The following is a 22,674-nucleotide window of genomic DNA, read 5'->3' on the forward strand; positions in this document are numbered from 1 at the left end:
CACTACTTGTGAAAGAAGAGATTCTAGTAGCTGTCCTCTGAAGAAAGTTGGATGTGTGAGCTACTAAAAACAAAAGGACACAGGAGCTGGGCACTGGAGTACACAGAAATAGGAAACAAGATCTGAGGATGTCTAAGTGCAGCACCAACAGTGTCCACTATGGTTTGGAAGCCCAGCTTGGACATTTCCTACCTTTGGGATCTTTTGAAGTATCTTGATCTCAAACGCTTATATCCTTTTTGGTTATTGGGAAGATTAAATGAGGTAAATTTAAATGGGAGGATTAAATTAGGGAAAGTTCTCTTCTTCTCTTTTTGGAGATGAAGTGAAAGATAGAGTATAGCAATAGAATATATTTTAGCGGTTAAAATTAGTAAAATTGAAGAAACTCATAGATGATATGAGTAGAGTTAGCAGCTTTAAATGAATAAGTAAATTTTGGTGAAACTATTGTGGTGAATAGAATATGAATAAAGTATAATATGAATAAAAGGATTCCAAGCAACATGAGTCCAGCTGGAATGGGTTTCTAGAATCTAATGGGGTATTTATATGACCTTGAGTAATAGTGCTCAGCAACTTAGCAGTAGCAAAATAATGGGGAAAAATGGGCTAAACGAGGAGCAGGTGGTGACAGATTCAAAGCTGGCAATTGTAAGGGAATAACTATGAGTTGCTAATCAGGAGGTGAGGTCTAGAAATTAGTGATGAAATGGAGGAAAACCAAGAACGGGAGATCAGAGTAATGTAAGGCAAAGGCAAAAGAGAGACGAAGGTCCCTGGAACAGAAAAGATGAGGAAACAGGAGCTGGGATGTTCATAGGATCAACAACATGAGCCATAAAGTCCCTAAGTATGTCTGCTAGAAGGGAGAAGATGGCAAAATTGTCAGAGATTAGTAAAGCAGTTAAATGGATTTGGTGGTTAATTGTAATAGAGTGACTATGTGATGGTAAGGGAATATGGAATCTACAAATTCATAATGTGAATGCTTTGAAATAAGTGCATATTAACCTCAGAGAAAATTTTGTTTTTTCTTACTTAAATCTACTTCGCTTTTATTCTGGACACGATGGCATCTATTTCCTCAGGCACCTCATTGCAGTAACTGTTCTTTTCTGTTCGATCATCTTTAACTTATTACTTTCAATGAAGCCTTTCCCTTTGCTTTCAAATAGGCTCAGATCCCTCTTATTTGAAAAGAAAAATACTGTCTTATTTTTCTCTGCACGTTTACTTCTCAACTTCTTAGAATAGAAGTAAATGTCTCCTCACTTAACTGCTGAAATGAATTTTCAGCTTTAGTTCTTTCCAGGAATTTCTAAATTTATCCACAGCCAAATCCAGATTTTGTTTTTCAATTTTTTTTTCACACCCCTTGCCTTCTCCTTGACATTTCTCCATCATTTATCTACTCAAGAGTTTATTTTTTCTGTTACCTTCTTTAACTCTGAGTTTTCTTGTCCTCTTTGACCCCTTCCACGTATTTCCTCTGAGCATTGTATTTCTCTTCTGAGCATCTTTCTCCTCACTTAAAGCTCTGTATGCTATTTTCTCTCTTGCTATATTTATCTTTTAAACATATTTTCATGTTTCTGACATTAATCACTACATCACATCCAATATTTCATCTTCATTCCTTTAATTATATTTACAATTTCTTTTAGAAATGATTTATTTGAACATCCAACTGTCACTGAAACTTACCATGTCCTCCTAGTTTTCATCTACTGACTTTCTTTCCTAACCATGGCGTCTCTTTTTGTGTTATCGTGGTTCTTTCGTCCTGACAAGATTGGAACTTACTTCAGACTTTCCATAGGTTTTCATCACCTATTTCCATCTGTCTGTAAATCCTGTCATTCCTTATCTCCAGCTGTCGCTTAGGTTTTCCATTTCTCTCCATTGTGACTCTGAGCTCAGCACTGACTTAGCCGGAGGATCTCAGTAAGCACTTTTGATTTATTAATTTTGAGCCCCCCAAACAAGATTTACATTTCATCCCACAGAACAAGAAATCTTTGACATGCATAACAATATTTTAAATATTGTTTCTCTCTGTCTTCACTTCTTAAAAACTTTTCTTCGATATTAATTGTCACATGGATAGATATTTTTCAGGATTCATAGTTAAGAATTGATATGCCTTTTCAAATATTAGGTTTATTTTCAGGAAATGTTTATTACTGCTTGGAAACATTAGTGATATGTGTCTTCTAATACCTTATCTACATGTTTACTGATGACTTCGGGGTCGGGGGAGAAGGACTTATAAATGACCACTCTATGTAAAAATTTGAATAACTTTCACCTGGAAATCAAACACTGATTTCCAGGTAATATTACATAGACATTTAAGTGTCAAAATTCATATCACAGGAATAAAGTACAGCATTTTAATATTCTGTTTGATGTTAAAACATGGCAGGTGTATTGCCAAGAGAAAAGGTGAACCATAATGGAGTAAATTAGCTGAATCCAAGATATAAATGTGCCTTGAAAAGTGGGCATGAAGCCTGTTTTTGAGCAATGGAGACTTGAGGTCTTTTAAAATGTAGCCATATGCAAAACAGAAAGTGTATATGAATTTAGTTCAGCTTGAAAATTCAGTTTCTCCCCTCTGTTGACTTCTTTATTTTTTTTGGTAAGGCCTCACTCTCTTTAAAAAACTTAAAATGTAATAATTCTCTTTATGCTAAAAAGTCATTTTCTACCTACAATAAAAAAAAAGATGCATAGAAAGTCACAGTATGATACCGAAAAAGTTGGTTAACCTCCCATGATGTATGATCTCTAAGTGAAACACAAATACTCTGTGATTTTTTTTTTTCTTGTTAGGCAGTAGAATCTACATTGCCTCTCTTAATTTAGCTTTATATCTCTACAACCATAAATAACTTTCTGAAAAGTGTTTCTTTCCATGGCACAGATTCAGCTTTACATGATATTTTGGTGTTCAAAAAGTACATATTGTTAAATGGTCTTTCATTGACTATATATACATATATGCTTTTGGAATATGCCCAGTAATATACAGAAGGTCTTGAATGACAGTTTAACATCTGTTGAGATAGCAAAAGTATAGCATAGTTTAACACCATCTCCTAAAGTATCAATGTATTTTACATCTGAAGACGAGGTAACATATAAAAAAGAAGGAATTAAATTTTGCAATAGAAATAGTGGTAGAATCAGGGTGATAGTTTATAATATTAATATACCATGATGGTCAAGTAATTCAGAAATACCACAATTATTCCCCAAATCACAGCCACCTTTTTCTACAAGTCTCTGAGGCATACAAATTATAAGGACAAATGAAAGAAAAGTGCGATACTATTTTTCACTAGGAATTTTCCAAAAAATTCTCTTCTTTCAAAGATAGTTAGGTCTCACCTACTTTTTTCCAATATGCTTTATTCTCATTTCTTAACCTCTAAACATAAATCTTGGACCTTACCTCTCCCGCTAAAATGAGAAAAGAAGGACTAGAAATTATCAAAATGCCCTGGGTTATCATTGCAGCTCTGAGCTGGTGGAGGAGAAAGAGATCCCAGAAAGGTCATGCCACTTCCCATTGTAAGAGGGAGCCCCTGGCCCAGACCACCAAAGCTATGTCGAATGGAGACCAGCGATAGCCACACAAAACTGTAGGACCTTTTCCTAATTTCTTAAGGGATCTGACCAATAAAAATGTGGTAAAGGGTAAAAAGAGGAGTTTAAGATATTCCTTTCTCTATTTGCCTATAGAAATCTCCTCAGTGTGTTTTGACATGGGATATCCAGAATAGGTTGCATATGCCTGCTATATAAGATGGTTTGGGGTTCATGAAACAAATTAAAATTTTCTGTATAATATTTTAAGAATTCCAAATCAACTCATGAGCACTACGAGTCTAGGCCCTAGGCATCTCAGTGTTAAATATTTCATAGGAAAATTCGTAGATTATAGGGAAACATCAAATATTATATACTGAAAATACCAAAAGTGAATAAAAGATGGACCGCTCAGGAAAACCATTGTTAAACCATGTAAGTAGCAAACGAATATCATATATGTACACATAAATGTATATGTTTATGTACATATTTATTGAAAGGATGGGCAAGGAGGCAGGCTGTAAATAGATACATAAAATAAGGAATTAAAAACATAATATGGGGTGATAAGTCTAACATGCTATGGAATTACAGATGCCAAAGAAATTTTTCTTTCTAAAGCCTCTTTCTCCATACTTCTCCAGTGTTGGCTGGGTACACACATAATGATTGTTTTATATAATTAATTCATATTGGAAAGTAATGAGTCAAGAAGGAATCTAATGTAAAACTGAAGAATAACAAAAACCAGAACAAGGCCTGAAGAACAAACGATAACTTAAAAATATTTTTTAAGCTTAAACGTAAGGAGAGAACAACGCAGATGGCCTGTATGTTTATTTTGCTTCAAAGGAAAGGTTTATTTCCGAAGTTGTTTGTAGGAATAATAACTTCTCTCACCACAGCACTTCCACAGTTTCAGTGTTGAAGCCCCTACTTTCATGTTGTATAGAGACTTAGAACTAGCAAGTTTTAAGCATTGCTGGTAGCATTTTTCTCAGGTAATTCTTTACTTACCCATCTGCCTCTGCCATTAAACAGTGACCTTAATAAGGGTCACTAAGTCCAATTCATTTCATATTATCAGTTCCTAGCACTTAATAGGTACCTAATTAATATTTGTTGAATGAGTGCATGACTGCAATGAAAGTATACATTTGAGAATCATCCACCGAACCACTGTCAAAAACAAATTAGAAAGTAGTATTCAAGGTTCTACTGTCTCTAGACTCTCTTCCTTTTAGCAGAGTGTTCTGCTATCTGTGGTTGAGTTCTTTTTATATTGCAGGAGCCTCTAAGCAATTCAGGGCTTGAAAAGTGATTTGGGATTGGCATGTAATACTTTCTCAAAACAAAAACTGCACAGAAATGAAGAAAAAGGAAATGTGAAGAAGCCCTCACAGGAATAGAGGAATACACTGTATTCCTCATAGGCGATGAAGGATGTCAATTCACATATTCATGAAATGTATTCAGACTTTGACAGTACTATATTATTTTCCCTGTGCTTTAGCCTGAAGATGGAGACATTGACACGTTGGCCTACAAGGTATTCAATTAATATGTGTTTTAAGTGATTCTAGTGAAACTGCTAAGCTACTATTCCTTATATATAAAATATATATTATATGTGTATAATATATATAAAAGCCTACAGGGCTTCTGTTTTTTGTTTTTCTTATTTTTACAGATAAACTAACACACTGTTGACCTCCACTCTCACAGAGGCCACAATGCCATTCTTGATTCTCTTTTCAACCAAGGCAACTGCCTACATAAGAGAATTATGTGATCTTCATTTTTGTGCCAGCATGGCAATTTTTGGTTATTTCAGGTTTTCTCTAGCATATCTGATAAGTATCTATTTCATACTCTCTTAGGTAAAGGATAGGAATAGGAAGAAATAGCAAATTTATCGTAAAAACTGCAACCCAGATCTATGCTCCAGAGAAACAGTTTATCAGTCAAAAAAACCTTAAATTAAAAGAAAATGATTGATTCAAATTAGTGGCTTTTCACTATGGTTCATATATTTAAAATATAAGAATCATATTTAATACTATTTCTTTAACAATTTAGACACGTTCGTTCTTCTTTTTCTTGCCCCTACTCCTTTACTCTTTCCCCACCAACTTTGGAGCTTAGCTTTCATGTTGGCCTTATTTCCCCAAAAATATTTATTTGAAATTATTCAAGGACATTTATAATACATTGAAAGTATATTTTTCAGCTTGAATCTAATTGTGACATAACATTTGTTTTCCTTTATAAGAGCACCTGTGTGTAAACTAATTCTGACATCAGTACAGTTGTCATATGGTAAGTTTAAAAACTTTTGGGGACCACTAAGTGTATGCTAGGCCTTTGGAAACTCCAACACTACCAAATGGAGTCTTCTACCTATTAACCAAATGTCAGTAATTAATTGGAAGTTAGTTTGTGATATATATTCTTTGCACATGTTCCTGCCAAGAACTTCTGTGTCTAATTAAGACAATAAGGGATATTTGTGTTATGATGATTTCTGATAGTATTTCTATAATCCTTCAAACCACTTTTGAATGTCGTTTTTAAATGTTCTGTTTTTAAATTCTATAACTATAAGCTTCTGTAAATAAGGGAATTTTCAGTGTAGAACAAATTATTATCCAGAGAAATGTCGATCATACAATACAGCATTTGATTTTGACAATTTTGAAAATTCCTGGATCTGGGATAGCCTTGGAAAGTATTTTCAGGGCTAGATTAACCAAGCTAATACTCTAAAGGCAATTTTCTTGGCTATATCATACAACAAACACTCCACTACAGCAAAATTTGAACTTAAATGGGGACAACATCTATTTGAAATGCTATCACTGAATGTTAAATTTCCATGGAGTCTCAAAAACCAGTGAAAAATTTTTCATTTCTTCCCATTGCTGAAGATCACGTTTATATATGAAGAATCTATGTTCATTAAAGCTATCCCAAGCACATCTATGTAAATTACACTCAAATTATTCATAAGTTTCTTGGTGCAGTTTTATAAGTTAGAGAGTATTCTTTCTCTGTATTTGGTTTGTAATTCCCAAAGGTTCTCAAGGTGCTAATTCTATTCAATTCTTTACTTTCAATTTCAGTTTAGGGAGAAAATAAATTATTCTTTGCCTGACCATCATAAAATGTTGCTTAATTTTGGCAAGTGTAGAATATTTTAGTTGTATTAAGTTGATAAATATTTTAGCCATAAAAGTGATGCTTGCAGTCAGCTTTGGCTTTACATATTGTGACAGTGTGTCAAATTACTGCTGAAAATTTGAGTAAAATCTGTACTCAAGATAGTTTTATTTTGAATATTTTTTTATTCCTAATTTTGTTGCCATTCATCTAAGCCTCCTGCCTAGAAGTACTGCAAATTTCAAAAAAATAGGAACTACTAGGGGAAAAAAGAGACTTGTTTTTAATACTAAGACTTTTTTCATGTTTTGTTTTGTTTTTCAAGTATGGAGATCTTTGTTATATTCCTTATACTTAGGGGAAAATATCACTTGATTTAAGATTGTTATATTGTTGTATTATATTTCTATTTGGTGAGACAGCGTAGAGAAGAAGATATAGCCCTGGGTTAGTAAAGCCTGAGTGCAGTTCCCCTATCAGCCATGTGACTGTGGATCATTAACTTCCTGAACTGCAATTTCCAAAGTTGTGAGAATTAAATATGTTAAATGGGTGATTTGACCTCCTCACTCGGTATAATATTTTTATTAGTTATTTAGTACATTTGAAAGATTACTATTAAATAAAAAGTATATTATACCCATTGCCTTCCATATTTGAACTCTGGAGTGTATTAAAAGTAGATGACAAGAATCAGATTGAATAAATAAGCGCAGATCTGTCTTGGCTCCCAAAATGCCTCCTTCACAGTGTAACATCCCTGTCATCTTAACAAATGACTGACTTGTCATTTTAGTGTCATTAGTAATGCTAAAATTTCTCCTTGAAAAGTTAAATGAAGCAACATTTTACCTCTCAGTTAAAATAGTGTTTTTATTTTTAATAATTTTTTAATGCAATGTCCCTTAAAGATTTAAAAATCATAATTTTAATAGAAATATAGATATTTCCATGCCTGCTTCAACCTAGATCTAACGAATATTAGTTGGATTTCTTTTTTTTTTTTTGGCGGTACGCAGGCCTCTCACTGTTGTGGCCTCTCCCTTTGCTGAGCACAGGCTCCGGACGTGCAGACTCTGCGGCCATGGCTCACGGGCCCAGCCGCTCCGCGGCATGTGGGATCTTCCCGGACCGGGGCACGAACCCGTGTCCCCTGCATCAGCAGGCGGACTCTAAACCACTGCGCCACCAGGGAAGCCCTAGTTGGATTTCTTGCTACAGAGTTTTCCCTTTTTGATTTATAGAGCTTATAAATATGAATGAAAGTTTCTTCAGGATTAATATACTTGGGATTCCAGCCACACCTCATATTTGTCTGGGTGTAAAAGTCCAATGCATTTATTTTGTACAGCATTTTCAGGGGGAAAAAATCGACTTTTAAAATAAATCAAAACAATATGCATAAAGGAAATACATATTTTATGTAGTTTATCATTTTTCATGGATAAATAATACAAAATATGAATGTAGGTCTTCTTTGCTTTTCCTATATGCAGTCTCACTTTCTCTTCTTGTGTATGATTGCTGTTATATATGTATTCAAATATGCACAGAATACACACTCATTTTTACCTGACTGAATCAATGATTGCCATATTTTTCTAAACTTTAGTCAGTCATTGCTGTTATCTGACAGCTGAATAAAACTTCACTGGGCATAACTTCAAAAGAATAGATCTGATTTATCTGAAAGTGAATTTCTGTACTGTAATATAAATACTATATTTATTGAATGAATAGGTGAAAGAAACATGGATTATGTACCTTCTTTTTTAACATTTCATTTTTTGACATGTTATATTTCAGCATACTGTGGATTTTCTTTCTTTTATATTTTATTTTCTTCCACAGTCCTTCCACATGACATTAAAAGATTACTAAAATAAGAATGTCTGCTTTGTATAAATTCATGTTTTAAGATGGTTTCACAAGATGATTTATAAAATTCAAAGTTGAATAGCCATTTAGCAATCTAAGTGGACAGAACTGAAAGTTATAATGCATTCATGTATACATTCATAAATTACCTAGTGCTGTAGGTATAATCGTGAATAAGAAAAAAGATCACTGTCCTCACTGAGCTTAAAGTCTAATGGGAGCAAAAAATATTAATAAAAAGTAACTTTGTAAAGAAACACAAGTGTAAATTTGCCACTCTAATTCATGCTATGAAGCAGAGTATATGCTGCAATAATCAGAACACAGAAGGCTTCTTGAGGGAAATGTTTGATATAGTAAAAAAACAGAAGGAATTAAGCAAGTAGACTGAAAAAAAGCATTTCAGATAGGGAGCAGCATGTACAAAAGGTATTTTGGAAATTCTTCCCTGTGATTTCTATGAATGGTTAAATTTTTTTTATAATAAAAATTATTTTATTGTAAACAATACACACATATATTGATTTTTAAATGGTATTATTTTCTGTTAGTATGAATGGCATTGCTGTTGTTATTAATACTACACAGTTTTGTGTTTATCTGCATTTATCTACAATTTAATTTCAGCTACTTGTTCTGGACTGAGTGGGGACAGATGCCATCCATTGGAAAGGCTCGTTTAGATGGCTCAGAGAAGGTTGTCCTCGTAAGCATGGGAATAGCATGGCCAAATGGCATCTCCATTGACTATGAGGTCTGTTGGATTTCTTAAGTATTGAAAGTGCATTAACTGCGAACTTGCATTAGTCTACTTTTAGTGTTCTCTTATTTTCTTTATAAAACAATCAAAAACAGCTTGTAATATTACTTTTCAATCAACCTTAGGAAAATAAATTGTATTGGTGTGATGCTCGTATAGACAAGATAGAAAGAATTGACCTTGAGACTGGCGGGAATCGTGAGATGGTGCTGTCAGGGAGCAATGTGGATATGTTTTCAGTTGCAGTCTTTGGGGCGTACATCTACTGGTCTGACAGGTAATTTATTTTTTCATAAGTATTTGAGTCTCAAAATGTTATTTTAGTGCCAATTGCTTTACCCTTGTAGGATTAGCCATTCCTTAGCAAGGTCACAGAAAAGATCTCACAAAACCATGTAATTTCCACAGAAGAGGCAGTCACTCTTGCTAGTCCAGGCTCAACCCTTTCAATGTCACAGACTAATGTTGGTTTCTTTCCCTTCTGCTGGGCCATCTGTTACCTTCAGCTTAAATAACTGGCTTGATTTGGATTAAAGATTGTTGATCACGTATGTTCAATTTCTTGGCAGAGCACATGCCAACGGGTCCATCAGAAGGGGCCACAAGAATGATGCCACAGAAACCGTAACCATGAGAACGGGTCTTGGAGTCAACCTGAAGGAGGTTAAAATCTTTAACCGAGTAAGAGAGAAAGGTCAGCACTCTTGTATGATAAATACATTTTATGTTATTTCTTTCTCTTATTTTTTTTGACATTTATTTATCAAACTTAAGTTAGGGATTAATTCTTATATGAGTCCAAAACCTCAAGACCCTATTTTTTTACATCTAATTTCCTACAAAAATCATATAGTAGCCTAATGAAATAAATATATAATAGTTCATGGATAGTTTTGCCTAGGACAGTGCATGTATATGGACATGTTATATACCTGGTATGGCTTCAGTATAGGTTTAGACTAAGTAATATAGAAACACTTGATAAATATACATGTTCAATGAAGTATACAAAGCACAATTAGGATATTAGAAAAAAGCAGCCAAAATGTTTTTTTGATTATATATATATATTTTTTAATAGTCACACACTTTATTTAGAACTAACTAAATATGCCACATTACTTGGGCCGAAAGGTTGTTTTCATGTCAGATTATATTTTAATACATAAAGTGATGATGGCTCCAGAAGGTTGCTATTAGTGTGAAATAAGTCCAGAGTCATCATTTCTTTAAAATATGTGTTTTGAAACTGATATGACATGATTTGGATTTTTTTTAATATCACTTCCATTAAGATAATGTTCATTTTAAATGTCCATTAGAGTAAATTGTAATTAATTTTCTTGACATCAAAGGAAGGTATAATAATTTTGGAGAGGATGATGGATTCATAGAGGAGAATTAGTCTGATAAAGAAATCTTAATATCATGTTATATCTTCACTCAAAACTGGAGTGAAAAACTTACGCCCAATATACTTAGGAAGGTAGGCACATTAGAGCCATAAATTTCTTTGATATCTTATATACTTCATAGACACCAAGTTTAAGGTACTGCCTATTTCTTTTGATGAATGCAGTTCATGTTTTGCGTGAATCAGTTACTTGTACCAAAGATTACAATATATACAACCTATTGTAATTTCAGTATCAAGTTGCAAAAGGGTTATGCACTTAACTGGCTGATTAAGGGAAATTTTTTATGCTTCTCTTTGGATGGTCAGGGGAGCAGAAGAATGTGATCTTTGAAATAAAAAAATCCCAGGTTTTAAACTGAAGTGATTAAAAATAGCAGTACTTTATAGTGTTTGGATTTATACTGACCAGTCTAAAAGTTAATCATAAAATAACCCAGAATATTCAACATTAAATTTTTAATATTATTCTAAGAAAAAACTATCTGGAAAACAAAAGAAAAAACACAGACATACGTTTGTGTACCTTCTTTTTCTCCCTAGGGACCAATGTTTGTGCCAAGGACAATGGGGGATGTCAGCAACTCTGTCTTTATCGAGGAAATTCCCAGAGAACTTGTGCTTGTGCCCATGGATATTTGGCAGAGGATGGAGTTACTTGCTTAAGGCATGAAGGCTATTTGCTGTATTCAGGGAGAACAATATTAAAAAGTATACATCTTTCTGATGAAACCAATTTAAATTCACCAATAAGGCCATATGAAAATCCACATTATTTCAAGAATGTCATAGCTTTGGCTTTTGACTATAATCAAAGAAGAAAAGGTACCAACCGAATCTTCTACAGCGATGCACACTTTGGAAATATACAGCTTATTAAAGATAACTGGGAAGACAGACAAGTAATTGTTGAAAGTAAGTACAACAATTTATTTTTAAACAGTTTGGTGGAAATGAGTATCATTTGGAGTAGTAGAGAAATTAGAGTGGTAGTTGCATGTAGCAATTATATTTTCCTAGAGTTTATATTCAAGAATGAGTGAAACTATAACATCCAAACCCCCAAAAGTCAAAGAAGTAATTAACTGCTAGCATGTACAGTGTGAATATTATGATTATTAGCTTCTAATCATGGAACACTCAGTATATTCCTTTATAATGTTTCTTATTAATAAGTGTATTAAATTCATGGAAAATAATTTTTCAGTATAAAACTTACTAATTTTATTTTATTCCAGTGGGTGAAATTATATCTTTAAGAATACCTAATTATATTCAGTGAACTTTATTTTCTCAAGTATCAGATTTTTTGTGTGCATATATATGACAGTCTTGATGAGAAAATGTTATTAAATAATCTAATATTTTTAAAATATTTTTAATAGTCTACAGGACAATACTTTTAATATTTTACAGGACTCAAACATAATATTGTGTGAATTATCTATACATTATAATTTAGAGAAACTTCTTTCCTGTCATCCAACTTTTACAGGGACAATCTTCATATTCCTCATTCAGCATCTCTCTCTTCTCTATCTCTATGTGATTTCCATATATTCCTCACTTTTCCAATTTCACTATACTGAGGTCAATCTTTTTCATTACTTTTTAAATTGCAAAATAATACATAAATTATAAAATGTTCAAGTAATATGGATTTTTAACTGAAGTTTCTGCCTCATCCCTGCAACATCAATTCCATTTACTTACTCGTAAGTGACAGCTGTCATGCCTCCAGAATTTTCTTGCAGTATGTGTATCATTTGTAATTACAATATTCACCTGCTTTTTTTCACTTACAATATATCTTAAAAAGCTTTTAAGGCTATTTAAGATAAGGCTCTATCTTATTCTTTTGAAAGCCTGCATCTATCCTATACTAAGAGTAAACTAATTTATTTAACCATTTTCTCACTGACAATCATTTAGGTTGTTTTTGGTGTCTTATCACTACCTACAATGTCACAGTGAACATTTGTGCACATAAATATGTTTTTTCACACATGTGAATATTTCTTTAGCATAGAATCCTAGAAATAGAACTGCAAAATCATTGTTTTATTTTTTTTTTTAGAACTGGTCACATTTCTCCAAAAAGACCATGTCAATTTATGTTTTCATTAACTGTTTATAAAAAGATCCATTTCCCCACACTTTTGACAATGATTTTATAATTATTAGCTTATGACTAATATGTTAAAAAAGTCAACATATTAATATACATTTACCTGATAACTAGTGAGATCCAGCATCTATTCATATGCTTACTCATGTGAAAAACACATCAAACTCCCTATTGTACATTGCCATCCCATGCTAAGCCTGTCACAGTTTATTTTGTTCTTTCAGTATTTAATATCCTCACAATCCCTTTTGCCTATTCAAACCTGACAGCCTTTCCAAATCAGTTCAAGTGTGTACTTTCAAGCATATACAAATACACATTCTTGTTTCTTTATTCTCTAGGTTACTATACTTGTTGATAATTTCATAACAATTTGTATATTCCAGCACATGCCATTTTGGCTTCCCTGTGTGTGTGTATATATATGAAGATGCAACTATAACTGTACTGATCATAGACTTGAGACATATTCAAGACTTACTGATTCTTTGGGTATATCCCTATGAAGTTTACATTATAATTCTCTCTGGTCCTCCCTCCATTTTCCTAGACTGACACAATTCAGAGTTGGAAGTGCTTATGTTGCATCTGTAATCTATTAACTAACTTATTCATTTTCTGTGCTCCAGATTCTTTGTCAGGTACCCTGGGCATAAAGATGAATATGAGTCCATAGACCTTTAGAAGCCATAGTTTAAGAAGAAAACTATGAGTAAACAGACATTGAAATTCACTAGAATCTATAATACACTAAAGGCCTAGAGAATAAATAATCTTTCTGAGGAAGCGCAGAGGATGCCACTGAGATGAGTTGAGGAAATGTAATGGATCAATAGGAGTCTGCCTGTTGAGCCCGGTGGAGAAGGATGAATTTTAGACCAATGGTCCCCAAATTTGGTTCCTAGGGTCTCCTAATACATGTTCAAAATTATTTTCATAAAAAGAGATCAAAATTATTTTCATAATAATACTAGATATTTATTTGCCTTTCCACTGTGTTGACATTTGCACCAATGGTGCAAAAGCCATTGTGGCTAAATTGCTGGTACCTTAGCACTAATCAATACAGTGGTACCAAACAGTACTAGTAGTCATTGCATTTTTCACTGCCACTTAATAGCAGGAAAAAAAAAAAAAAGAGCCAGTTTCACTTAAGAATGTCCTTGAAGAAAAAGTAAAATAATTTTATTAAATATTAATCTTTCAATACACATCTCTTTAATATGCTTTGTGATATTATAAAATACATATAAGGAACTCTGATGCATTCTGAAGTATAGTTGCCTGAAGGATACCACATATTTCTGTCATTATTTGAGTTTATGCTTTTTTTAAGGAATATCATTTTTTACTTAAAAGAATGAGGAACAAACTATGGTTATTCAAACCTGGGTGTATGGCAGACTAAATGCAATGAGTCTGTCACTCCAAGGAAAATGACCTACATTATTTATTGCAAATAAAAATCAAGATTTCAAGTAAAAATTAAAATTTTCAAGACTTGTATCCACCATAGTTAGCTTGATAGCTTCCCATACTTCTGATGAGATGTGTAGTGATATTACTAGTGATTTGGAGTGGGGGGGGGTATTGCATGCTGAAATTGTCAGCATTTGGAGGATATGCATAACTCAGGGGACCAATATTTTCCAAATGACATGATAAAATCATGCCTGGGTAAATGATCCATTCAGAGTATAAGATAGACCAATGAATTTTAATGTAATAGAATAGGAAAAGTTCATCACTATAGTTTCTGATTCCACATGGAAGCTAACCTTTAAGTAACTACCATTTGTGTTGTTGTAGTATAAAATCATATCCAGAATTATCTGAAAAGGCTGTTAAAACCCTCCTTCCTTTTCCAACTTCACTGCTGTGTGAAGCTGGATTTTCTTCACAAATTTCAACTAAAAGAACACAACAGATTGGACGTAGTAGATGTGAGAATCCAGTTGTCTTCTAGTAATCCAGAGAGTAAACAAATTTATAAAATGATAAAACAATGCTGTCTTCTCATTTTAAAAAAATACAGCTATTTTTTAGATGTTATTTATATTAATATGCAGTCAATTCATTTTTGTTTTTTAAAATATATTAATACATATCAAAACAAAGTTTTTAGTTTAAATTTCTAACACAATAGCTATAGACGTAACTCACACAAAAATTTTGCTGGAGTCTTCAATACTTTTTAAGACTGAAAAAGTCCTCAGAACAAAAAAGATTACAAACTACTCTTCTAGGCTAAAGGCTCAGAAAATTTTAAGTATAAAGACATGAAAAAGCAAAGGGTAGACAAGGAGTGACACATCATTTGGCATGATTAGAACATGGGTTTCATGGCATGAATGGTGTGAGATGAGGCTATCGAGTCCTAGAGAGAAGTCCAATATTGAAGGATTTGGTCTGCCAAGATAAGAAGTATTAAAGAAAAAGTTTCATTGAGATATAACATACATACCATACAACTCATTCATTAAAAGTGTACTGTTCAATAATTTTGGGTATGCTACATTATTAGTATATTACATTATTAATAATTACATTATTAATTTTTAAAATTAGGTAAAAATATATAAAACATAACATTTGCCATTTCAACTTTTAATTGTACAATTCAGTGACATCAATTACATTCACAATATTGTGCAGCCATCACCATCTATTTCCAAAACTTTTAAAATAAATCTATTTATTTATTGGCTGCCTTGGGTCTTCGTTGCTGCACATAGGCTTTCTCTAGTTGCAGCAAGTGGGGGCTACTCTTCATTGTGGTGCATGGGCTTCTCATTGCAGTGGCTTCTCTTGTTGTGGAGCATGGACTCTAGGCATGTGGGCTTCAGTAGTTGTGGCTCACAGGCTCTAGAGTGCAGGCTCAGAAGTTGTGGCACATGGGCTTAGTCGCTCTGCAGCATGTGGGATCTTCCCAGACCAGGGCTCAAACCCGTGTACCCTGCATTGGCAGGTGGATTCTTAACCACTGTGCCACAGGGAAGTCCTTCCAAATCAGTTTTCTCTCTTTAAACAGAAACCCTGTTTAAGCAATTACTCCCAATTCCCCCTCCCTGTATTCTCTGGTAATCTTTCATCTATTTTCTTTCTCGATGAATTTGGCTATCGTATATATTTCATGTAAGTGGAATCATACAATATATGTTTTGTTGTGTGTGGCACAATTCACTCAGTATAATGTTTTGAAGGTTAATCCATATTGTAGCAGGTGTCAGAAGTTCATTCCCCTTTATGGCTGAATAATATTTTATTGTATGTATATAACATATTTTATTTATCCATTCATCTGTTTATGGACACGAGTTTCTACCTTTGGTTATTGTGAAAATGGCACAGTGAACACTGAGATACTAATATTCAAGATAAGGAGTTATGATTTTTTTCAGTAGATGAAGGGAAGACAATGGAGTGTTCTAAGGTAAGTATATAATAGGACTTTTGTTTTATGAAGATAACTCTGGCTATGTTATGTTTGATGACATTTAAGAGATGCCATGGGAGGTTGTTGCTGAGTTACAGATCCTATTTGTATTGTGGGAAATTAAACTGAAAACAATTTAATCAAAGTATATACATATTTCTGTTCAGTAGTTTGCCTTTTTGTTTGGTTGATAGTTTCCTTCACTGTACAAAAGCTTATTAATTTGATATAGTCACGTTTATTTTTACTTTTGTTGCCCTTGCCTGAAGAGATAGATGCAAAAAAATACTGCTAAGACCAATGTCAAACACTGTACGTTCATCAGGGATATTGGCCTGTAACTTTCTTTTACTGTACTGTTTTACTGTACTGTTTTTATCTGGTTTTTGTATCAGTAATGTTGGCTTCATAGAATGAGTTTGGAATTGTTCTTTCCTCTTCAGTTGTTTGGGATAGTTTGAGAAGGAGAGGTATTAACTCTTCTTTAAAGATTTGGTAGAATTCATCTGTGAAGCTGTCTGGTCCTACACTTTTGTTTGTTGGTCTGCTGAGATTTTCTATTTCCTTGGAAAATTGTATATTTCTAAGAATTTATCCATTTCTTCTAGGTTGTTCAATTAGTTGGTGTACAATTTTTTGTAGTAATCTCTTACTATCCTTTGTATTTCTGTGGTGTCAGTTGTAAGGCTAGATTGTTTGAGATTTTTCTTGGTTCTTGACAAAGGCCTGTATTGGTATAAAATTCCCTCTTAGAACTGCTTTTGCTGCATCCTGTAAATTTTGGATTTTTTGTTTTTATTTTTATTTTTCCAAAAGTATTTTTCTATTTTCTCTTTAATTTCTTCAATGGCCCATTGGTTGTTTAGAAGCATGTTGTTTAGCCTCCACATTTGTTTTTTTTACAGTTTTCTTCTTGTAAATGATTTCTTGTTTCATAACGCTTCGGTCAGAAAAAAATGCTTCATATGAATTCAGTCTTCTTCATTTATTGAGACTTGTTTTGTGGCCTAACATGTAATCTGTCCTGGAGAATATTCCGTGTGCGCTTGAAAACAATGTGTATTTTGCTGTTTGGGGTTGGAATTTTGTCTAGTTATCTATTAGGTCCATCTGATCTAATGTGTCATTTAAGTCAATGTTTCCTTATTGATTTCTTCTATCCATTGATGTAAGTGGTTGTGTTAAAGTTCCCTAGCATTACTGTGTTACTGTCATTTTTTTCTTTATGTCTGTGATTTGCTTTATGTATTTAGGTGCTCCTATGTTGGGTGCATAGATATTAACAAATGTTACAGCCTCTTGTTTGATTAATCCCTTTATCATTATGTGATGCCCTCCTTTGTCCCTTGTTACAGTCTTTGTTTAAAAGTCTATTTTGTCTGATATAAATATTGCTATCCCAGCTTTTGTTTGTTTCCATTTGCATGGAATATCTTTTTCCATCCCTTCACTTTCCAGTCTGTGTGTGTCTTCAGATATGAGTCTCTAGTAGGCAGCATATATATAGGTTGTGTTTCTTTATCCATTCAGCAACCCTGTCTTTCTTTTGATTGGAGCATTTTGTCTATTTACATTTAAAGTGATTATTGATAGCTATGTATTTATTGCCATTTTGTTAATCATTTTCTGGTTGTTTTGTAGTTATTCTGTTCTTCTCTCATTCTCCTCCTTTGTGATTTGTTGACTTTCTTTAGTGTTATGTTTATATTCCTTTCTCTTTATTTTTTGTGTATGTATTATAGATGTTTGGTTTGTGGTTACCATATGGTTCATATATAACAACCTACATATATGTTATTTAAGTTGATGGTTGCATAAGTTTGGGCACATTCTAAAAGCACTACATTTTTACTGACCCTGTTCACAATTTGTGTATTTTGTGTCATATTTTACATCTTTTTGTGTATTGCTTATGTAATTATTTTAGAGGTAGATAATTTTACTACTTCTGTCTTTTAACCTTCATACTAGCTCTAGAAGTGATTGATCCACTACCTTTACTACATGTTTGCCTTTACCAGTAGGATGTTTTTTCATATTTGTGGCTTTTTCTTTTCCATTTAATGATGCCCCTTTAACATTTCTTGTAAGGCCAGTTGAGTGGTGATGAACTCCTTTAGTTTTTGCTTGTCTGGGAAACTCTGTATCTCTCCTTTCTTTAGTTCTGAATGATAACCGCACCAGACAGAGTATTCTTGATTGTAAGTTTTTTCTTCCAGCACTTTGGATATATCAAGCCAGTTCCTTCTGGCCTGTGAGGTTTCTGCTGCAAAGTCACTGGATAGTCTTTGTGGGTTTCCTTGTGTGTTACTTATTTTTCTCTTGCTGAATTTAAGATTCTCTAACTTTTGACATTTTAATTATAACATGTCTCGGTGTGGGTCTCTTTGGGTTCATCTTGTTTGGCACTCTCTGTGCTTCCTGGACTTGGATGTCTCTTTCCTTTGCCAGGTTAGGGAAATTTTCAGTCATTGTTTCTTCAAAAAGTTTTTCTATTCCTTTCTGTTTATCCTTCTTGAATCCCTATAATGCAAATCTTAGTTTACACTGTATTGTTCCAGAGGTCTCTTAAACTATACTCATTAAATTATTCATTCTTCTTGCTCTTCCAATTGGGTGATTTCCACTAACCTGTCTGCTGGTCCTTCCCCCTATTTTTTATTTTGGTTACTGTATCCTTTGGTTCCGAGTGGTTCTCTTTTTAATATTTTCTCTTTGTAGAAGAGCTTGCTGAGTTCATTCACTTGTTTCCCAAGTTTGGTGAGCCTATTTGAGCTTTTTATCACATAAATTGCTTATCTAGCTATGTTTTATTTATTTACCTTTTTTTTCTGAGGTTTTGGGTTTTTTTATTTGAAATGTATTCCTTTGTCTCCTCATTGTGCCTAAGTCTGTGTTTGTTTAGGTACTTAGAATATAGAATAATCAGCTATGTCTCCTAGTCTTGAAAGAGTGGCATTATGTAGAATGTGTCCTGTTGGGCCCAGAGGCACAATCCCCTGTGGGCACCCTGATAGGTGGAGCTGACTCCCCAAAGTGGTTGCTGCTTTGGAGGGACACCATTGTCATCCAAGGCAGCTTGCCAGGTTGGGCAGAGAAGGAGCCACTTTGGATGAACTGGCCAAAGTAGGTGAGTTGGGCAGGACAGGTCCTTGGGAACACTGGGACAGGGTGCCCAGTGTTAGCTGGGTTGATGGATAATGACAGAAATGGTGCCTCCCAGCACTAGGTCAGCTAGGTAGAAGGAGAGTTTAAAAACATGTTGCCTTTCAGCACTTCTGTACCTGGAGAAAGTTCTAACAGATTCCTGCCACTCTGGCACATGCCCTAAAATCAGTCAATGAATCTCATGACCCAGGTGCTTTTCAAAGCTACTGCCTCTGCACTGGAACTTGGAGTGAGTTTGTGCACGAGCTCTTCAAAAGCAGAGTCTTGAGCTCTCTTGGACATAGTCTTCACTGATTTTCAAAGATGGGGCTCTTCTTTCCAGTGCAAGTCCCCTGGGATGGGAGCCCAATGTGATGCTTTGAACCCTTGCTCCTCAGGGAGCACCTCTGCAGCTGTGATATTCCTCCTGCTTGTGCGCCACTATACTAGTTGTGTGGGTTCTGATTAGAACACCATTCTGCTCCTCCTTCTTGTCTTGATGTAACCTTTTCTTTATACGCATAGTTGTAGAAAATCTATTCTGCTAGTGTTCAGGTTGTTCTCAGAAATGGTTGTTCCACATGTAGTTGTAGTTTTGGTGTTTCTGTGGGAGGAGATGAACTCAGGCTCTTCGTACTCTGCCATCTTAACTCAGAACCCCTTTGATATTCTATTTTGATAAATCTGGAAAAACATTTCATTTTGATACATCTTTTACCAGTTAGTTACGAAAAAAATAAATTCGCTGACATGTGATTAAGTATTTAAAGATAGAAAAGCGTTCTAAATACTTTTACGAATCAGATTTAGGTTTAGATCCTTTATATATCTGAATATGGGGAAAGGATAGGATGAAGGCTCTCTTCTTTATCTTTCAATTCATGTAGAATTAAATTTTTGCTCTGAGGTATAAAAGATGAGATGAAGAGCCACTAAATACACTTAAATGTGTATTACATGCTTACAATGTGCCATAGATTATTAGGTAGTGGCAAATAAAGATGAAAGGTCTATTTTTTTAACCTCTGGGAACTCAAAGTATGGCAAAGGGAAAATGCTGTGTTTCACTTTTTATATATGAAGAGTCAAGACTGTTGGTCAACATGATATTAAAACACCGAGGTTATCTCTGGCTTTAAAAACATAGCATGATTGATGATAATTATAAAAAATAAAAACTAAGAAGAGATTCATAATTTCAAAGCACAAAATAAGATTTTCCTTGACTAATAAACAGAACAGAAATACAATGCAGTTAGAATGACTGAAATATAGAGGAACAGGAGCAAGTTTAAAGCCTGCTTGAACCAGGGACTGGGGTGAGGCTGCCACATAGGAAAATAAGGCTGAATTAAAGCTGTGCCATCTCCTTCATATACCAATGTCCTATGTGACATTTTTGCCGTAGAGGCTTAGAGAATACAGAAACAATCCTGTGACCAACACTAACATCAGTCTTTTACACATTGATGGCTTTTCAAGTTCTCATTGGCCCTGTGGAGCAAAAATCCAAGTGAATTATGAAAGACAGGGCTGCAGCTTAAGGCCCAGGAGCCAAGTGAAGGCAACTGAACCAACAAACTACAGGGAATGAGTGCTGGAAGAGAGGTTAAAAAATTAAGGAGAGTCTGCAAATTCAAATTCCACAATAGATGGATTTTAAAGAAATACAGCTAAAAAGGAAAGTGTACCAACCAGCAGATGAGTGAAAACAAATAATAGAACAATTAGAAGGAGACTTTTATAACTTTGGGGGGAGTTCATCAGAGAGGAAAAGGAATACATGTTTATAAGAAGTACAAGAAATGGTGAAACCAAAGAGGCTAAAATTATATAAGAAAAAAATAATTAAAATGAAAACAACTAAAAATCTTAGAACTGAAAAATATGGTCAGAATAATTAATAAAAATTAAAAGGAAATCCCAATTGATAAAGTTTATGTTGGACTAGTCAGAGTGAGAATGAACCAATGGTATGATAAATAGTGAGGAATTAATATGTAAATTACAGAATAAAATGAGAGCAGTTGTGAAACTTGGAAGGTAAGTTGGTAGGTTCAACATGATTATAGCTAGTAGAGGTCAACAAATGACAAAGGAGAGGGGGAAGGAAAGAAAAATATCATCCAAGAAATAATAATGGAGTTTACTACAAAAGAGGAAATAAATGGGTCCTTAGATTGAAAATGAATTCTGAGTACTGAAAAAGAATCATAAAATTAAGTCAGCCATCAAAGTAAAATTTCAGAGAATAATAAAAAAAGGGACAACCTTAAAATGCTACCAGAAGTAATAGAGAGATTATCTACAGAGGAACAATAATTGAATTTAAGCAGGCATCTCACCAGAAGCATTAGAAATATGTTCACACTCCTAATTAGAAATATGTTCACACTCCTAAGGAAATATATAATCCTAAACTGTTATTCAAAATGAAGGGAAATAAAGATTGTTCCAGACATACAAAATCAGTAACAGTACATCGACATATTCTCACTAAAAAACAAACCAAAAAACCTTAAAATAATGGCTTCAAACTTGACCATAATAAAGTAGTAAATTTGTGTTTTACATTATGACTTGGTATATATGTTTCAGTTTTACAGATTAATATCTTTATTCCATAGGATTCATTCTGATGTTTTGTTTTAGCCAATCAATCAGAGCAGTTTATCATTTAAAAAACAACATGGCTTAAAATAAGGTCAAAATGTTTCCTTACATTCAATAACCGGTTAAAACATGTAATTAAGCAAAACTTCTCAAACTAGAAATAAAAACAAAGGATGCACAAAATTGTAATAGAGAAAATTATAAAATATTAGTGGACATAAAGAATGACTTTAAATAAAGGGAGAAAATGTAATTTTCATGATGGGAAAGTAACTTTTTTCATGCAACTTCATATGCTGATCCTAAAATGTACATGGAACAGCAAAATTCCAATAATACCTAAGGCAATTTTGAAAAAATATAAATTTGTAGTCTCTCCTTGACAAGAATTTCACTTATTATAAAGTTATAATAATGAAAACAATGTGATATTATTAAAAGAATAGTAAAATGGAAAAGAGGACTTAAGCAGATCCACACATACATGTCTTGTAAATGTTTTTGTTAACAAGTTGATATTACAAATCAGTTGAAAAATA

General features: G+C 33.6%; 1 protein-coding gene across 1 annotated transcript in view; it reads left to right on the top strand.

Annotated features, from left to right (window-relative positions):
- The window catches only part of LRP1B (LDL receptor related protein 1B), a 1,432,692-nt gene that overhangs the window by 956,359 nt on the left and 453,659 nt on the right, over positions 1-22,674 (top strand). The window contains exons 38-41 of the mRNA XM_073806959.1: positions 9,265-9,391; positions 9,523-9,674; positions 9,967-10,091; positions 11,355-11,726. Coding sequence (XP_073663060.1) covers positions 9,265-9,391; positions 9,523-9,674; positions 9,967-10,091; positions 11,355-11,726 — 776 coding nt within the window. The remainder of the gene's footprint in view (positions 1-9,264; positions 9,392-9,522; positions 9,675-9,966; positions 10,092-11,354; positions 11,727-22,674) is intronic.

Source organism: Tursiops truncatus, chromosome 7, assembly GCF_011762595.2.
Source record: "Tursiops truncatus isolate mTurTru1 chromosome 7, mTurTru1.mat.Y, whole genome shotgun sequence".
Taxonomy (NCBI): Eukaryota; Metazoa; Chordata; class Mammalia; order Artiodactyla; family Delphinidae; genus Tursiops; species Tursiops truncatus.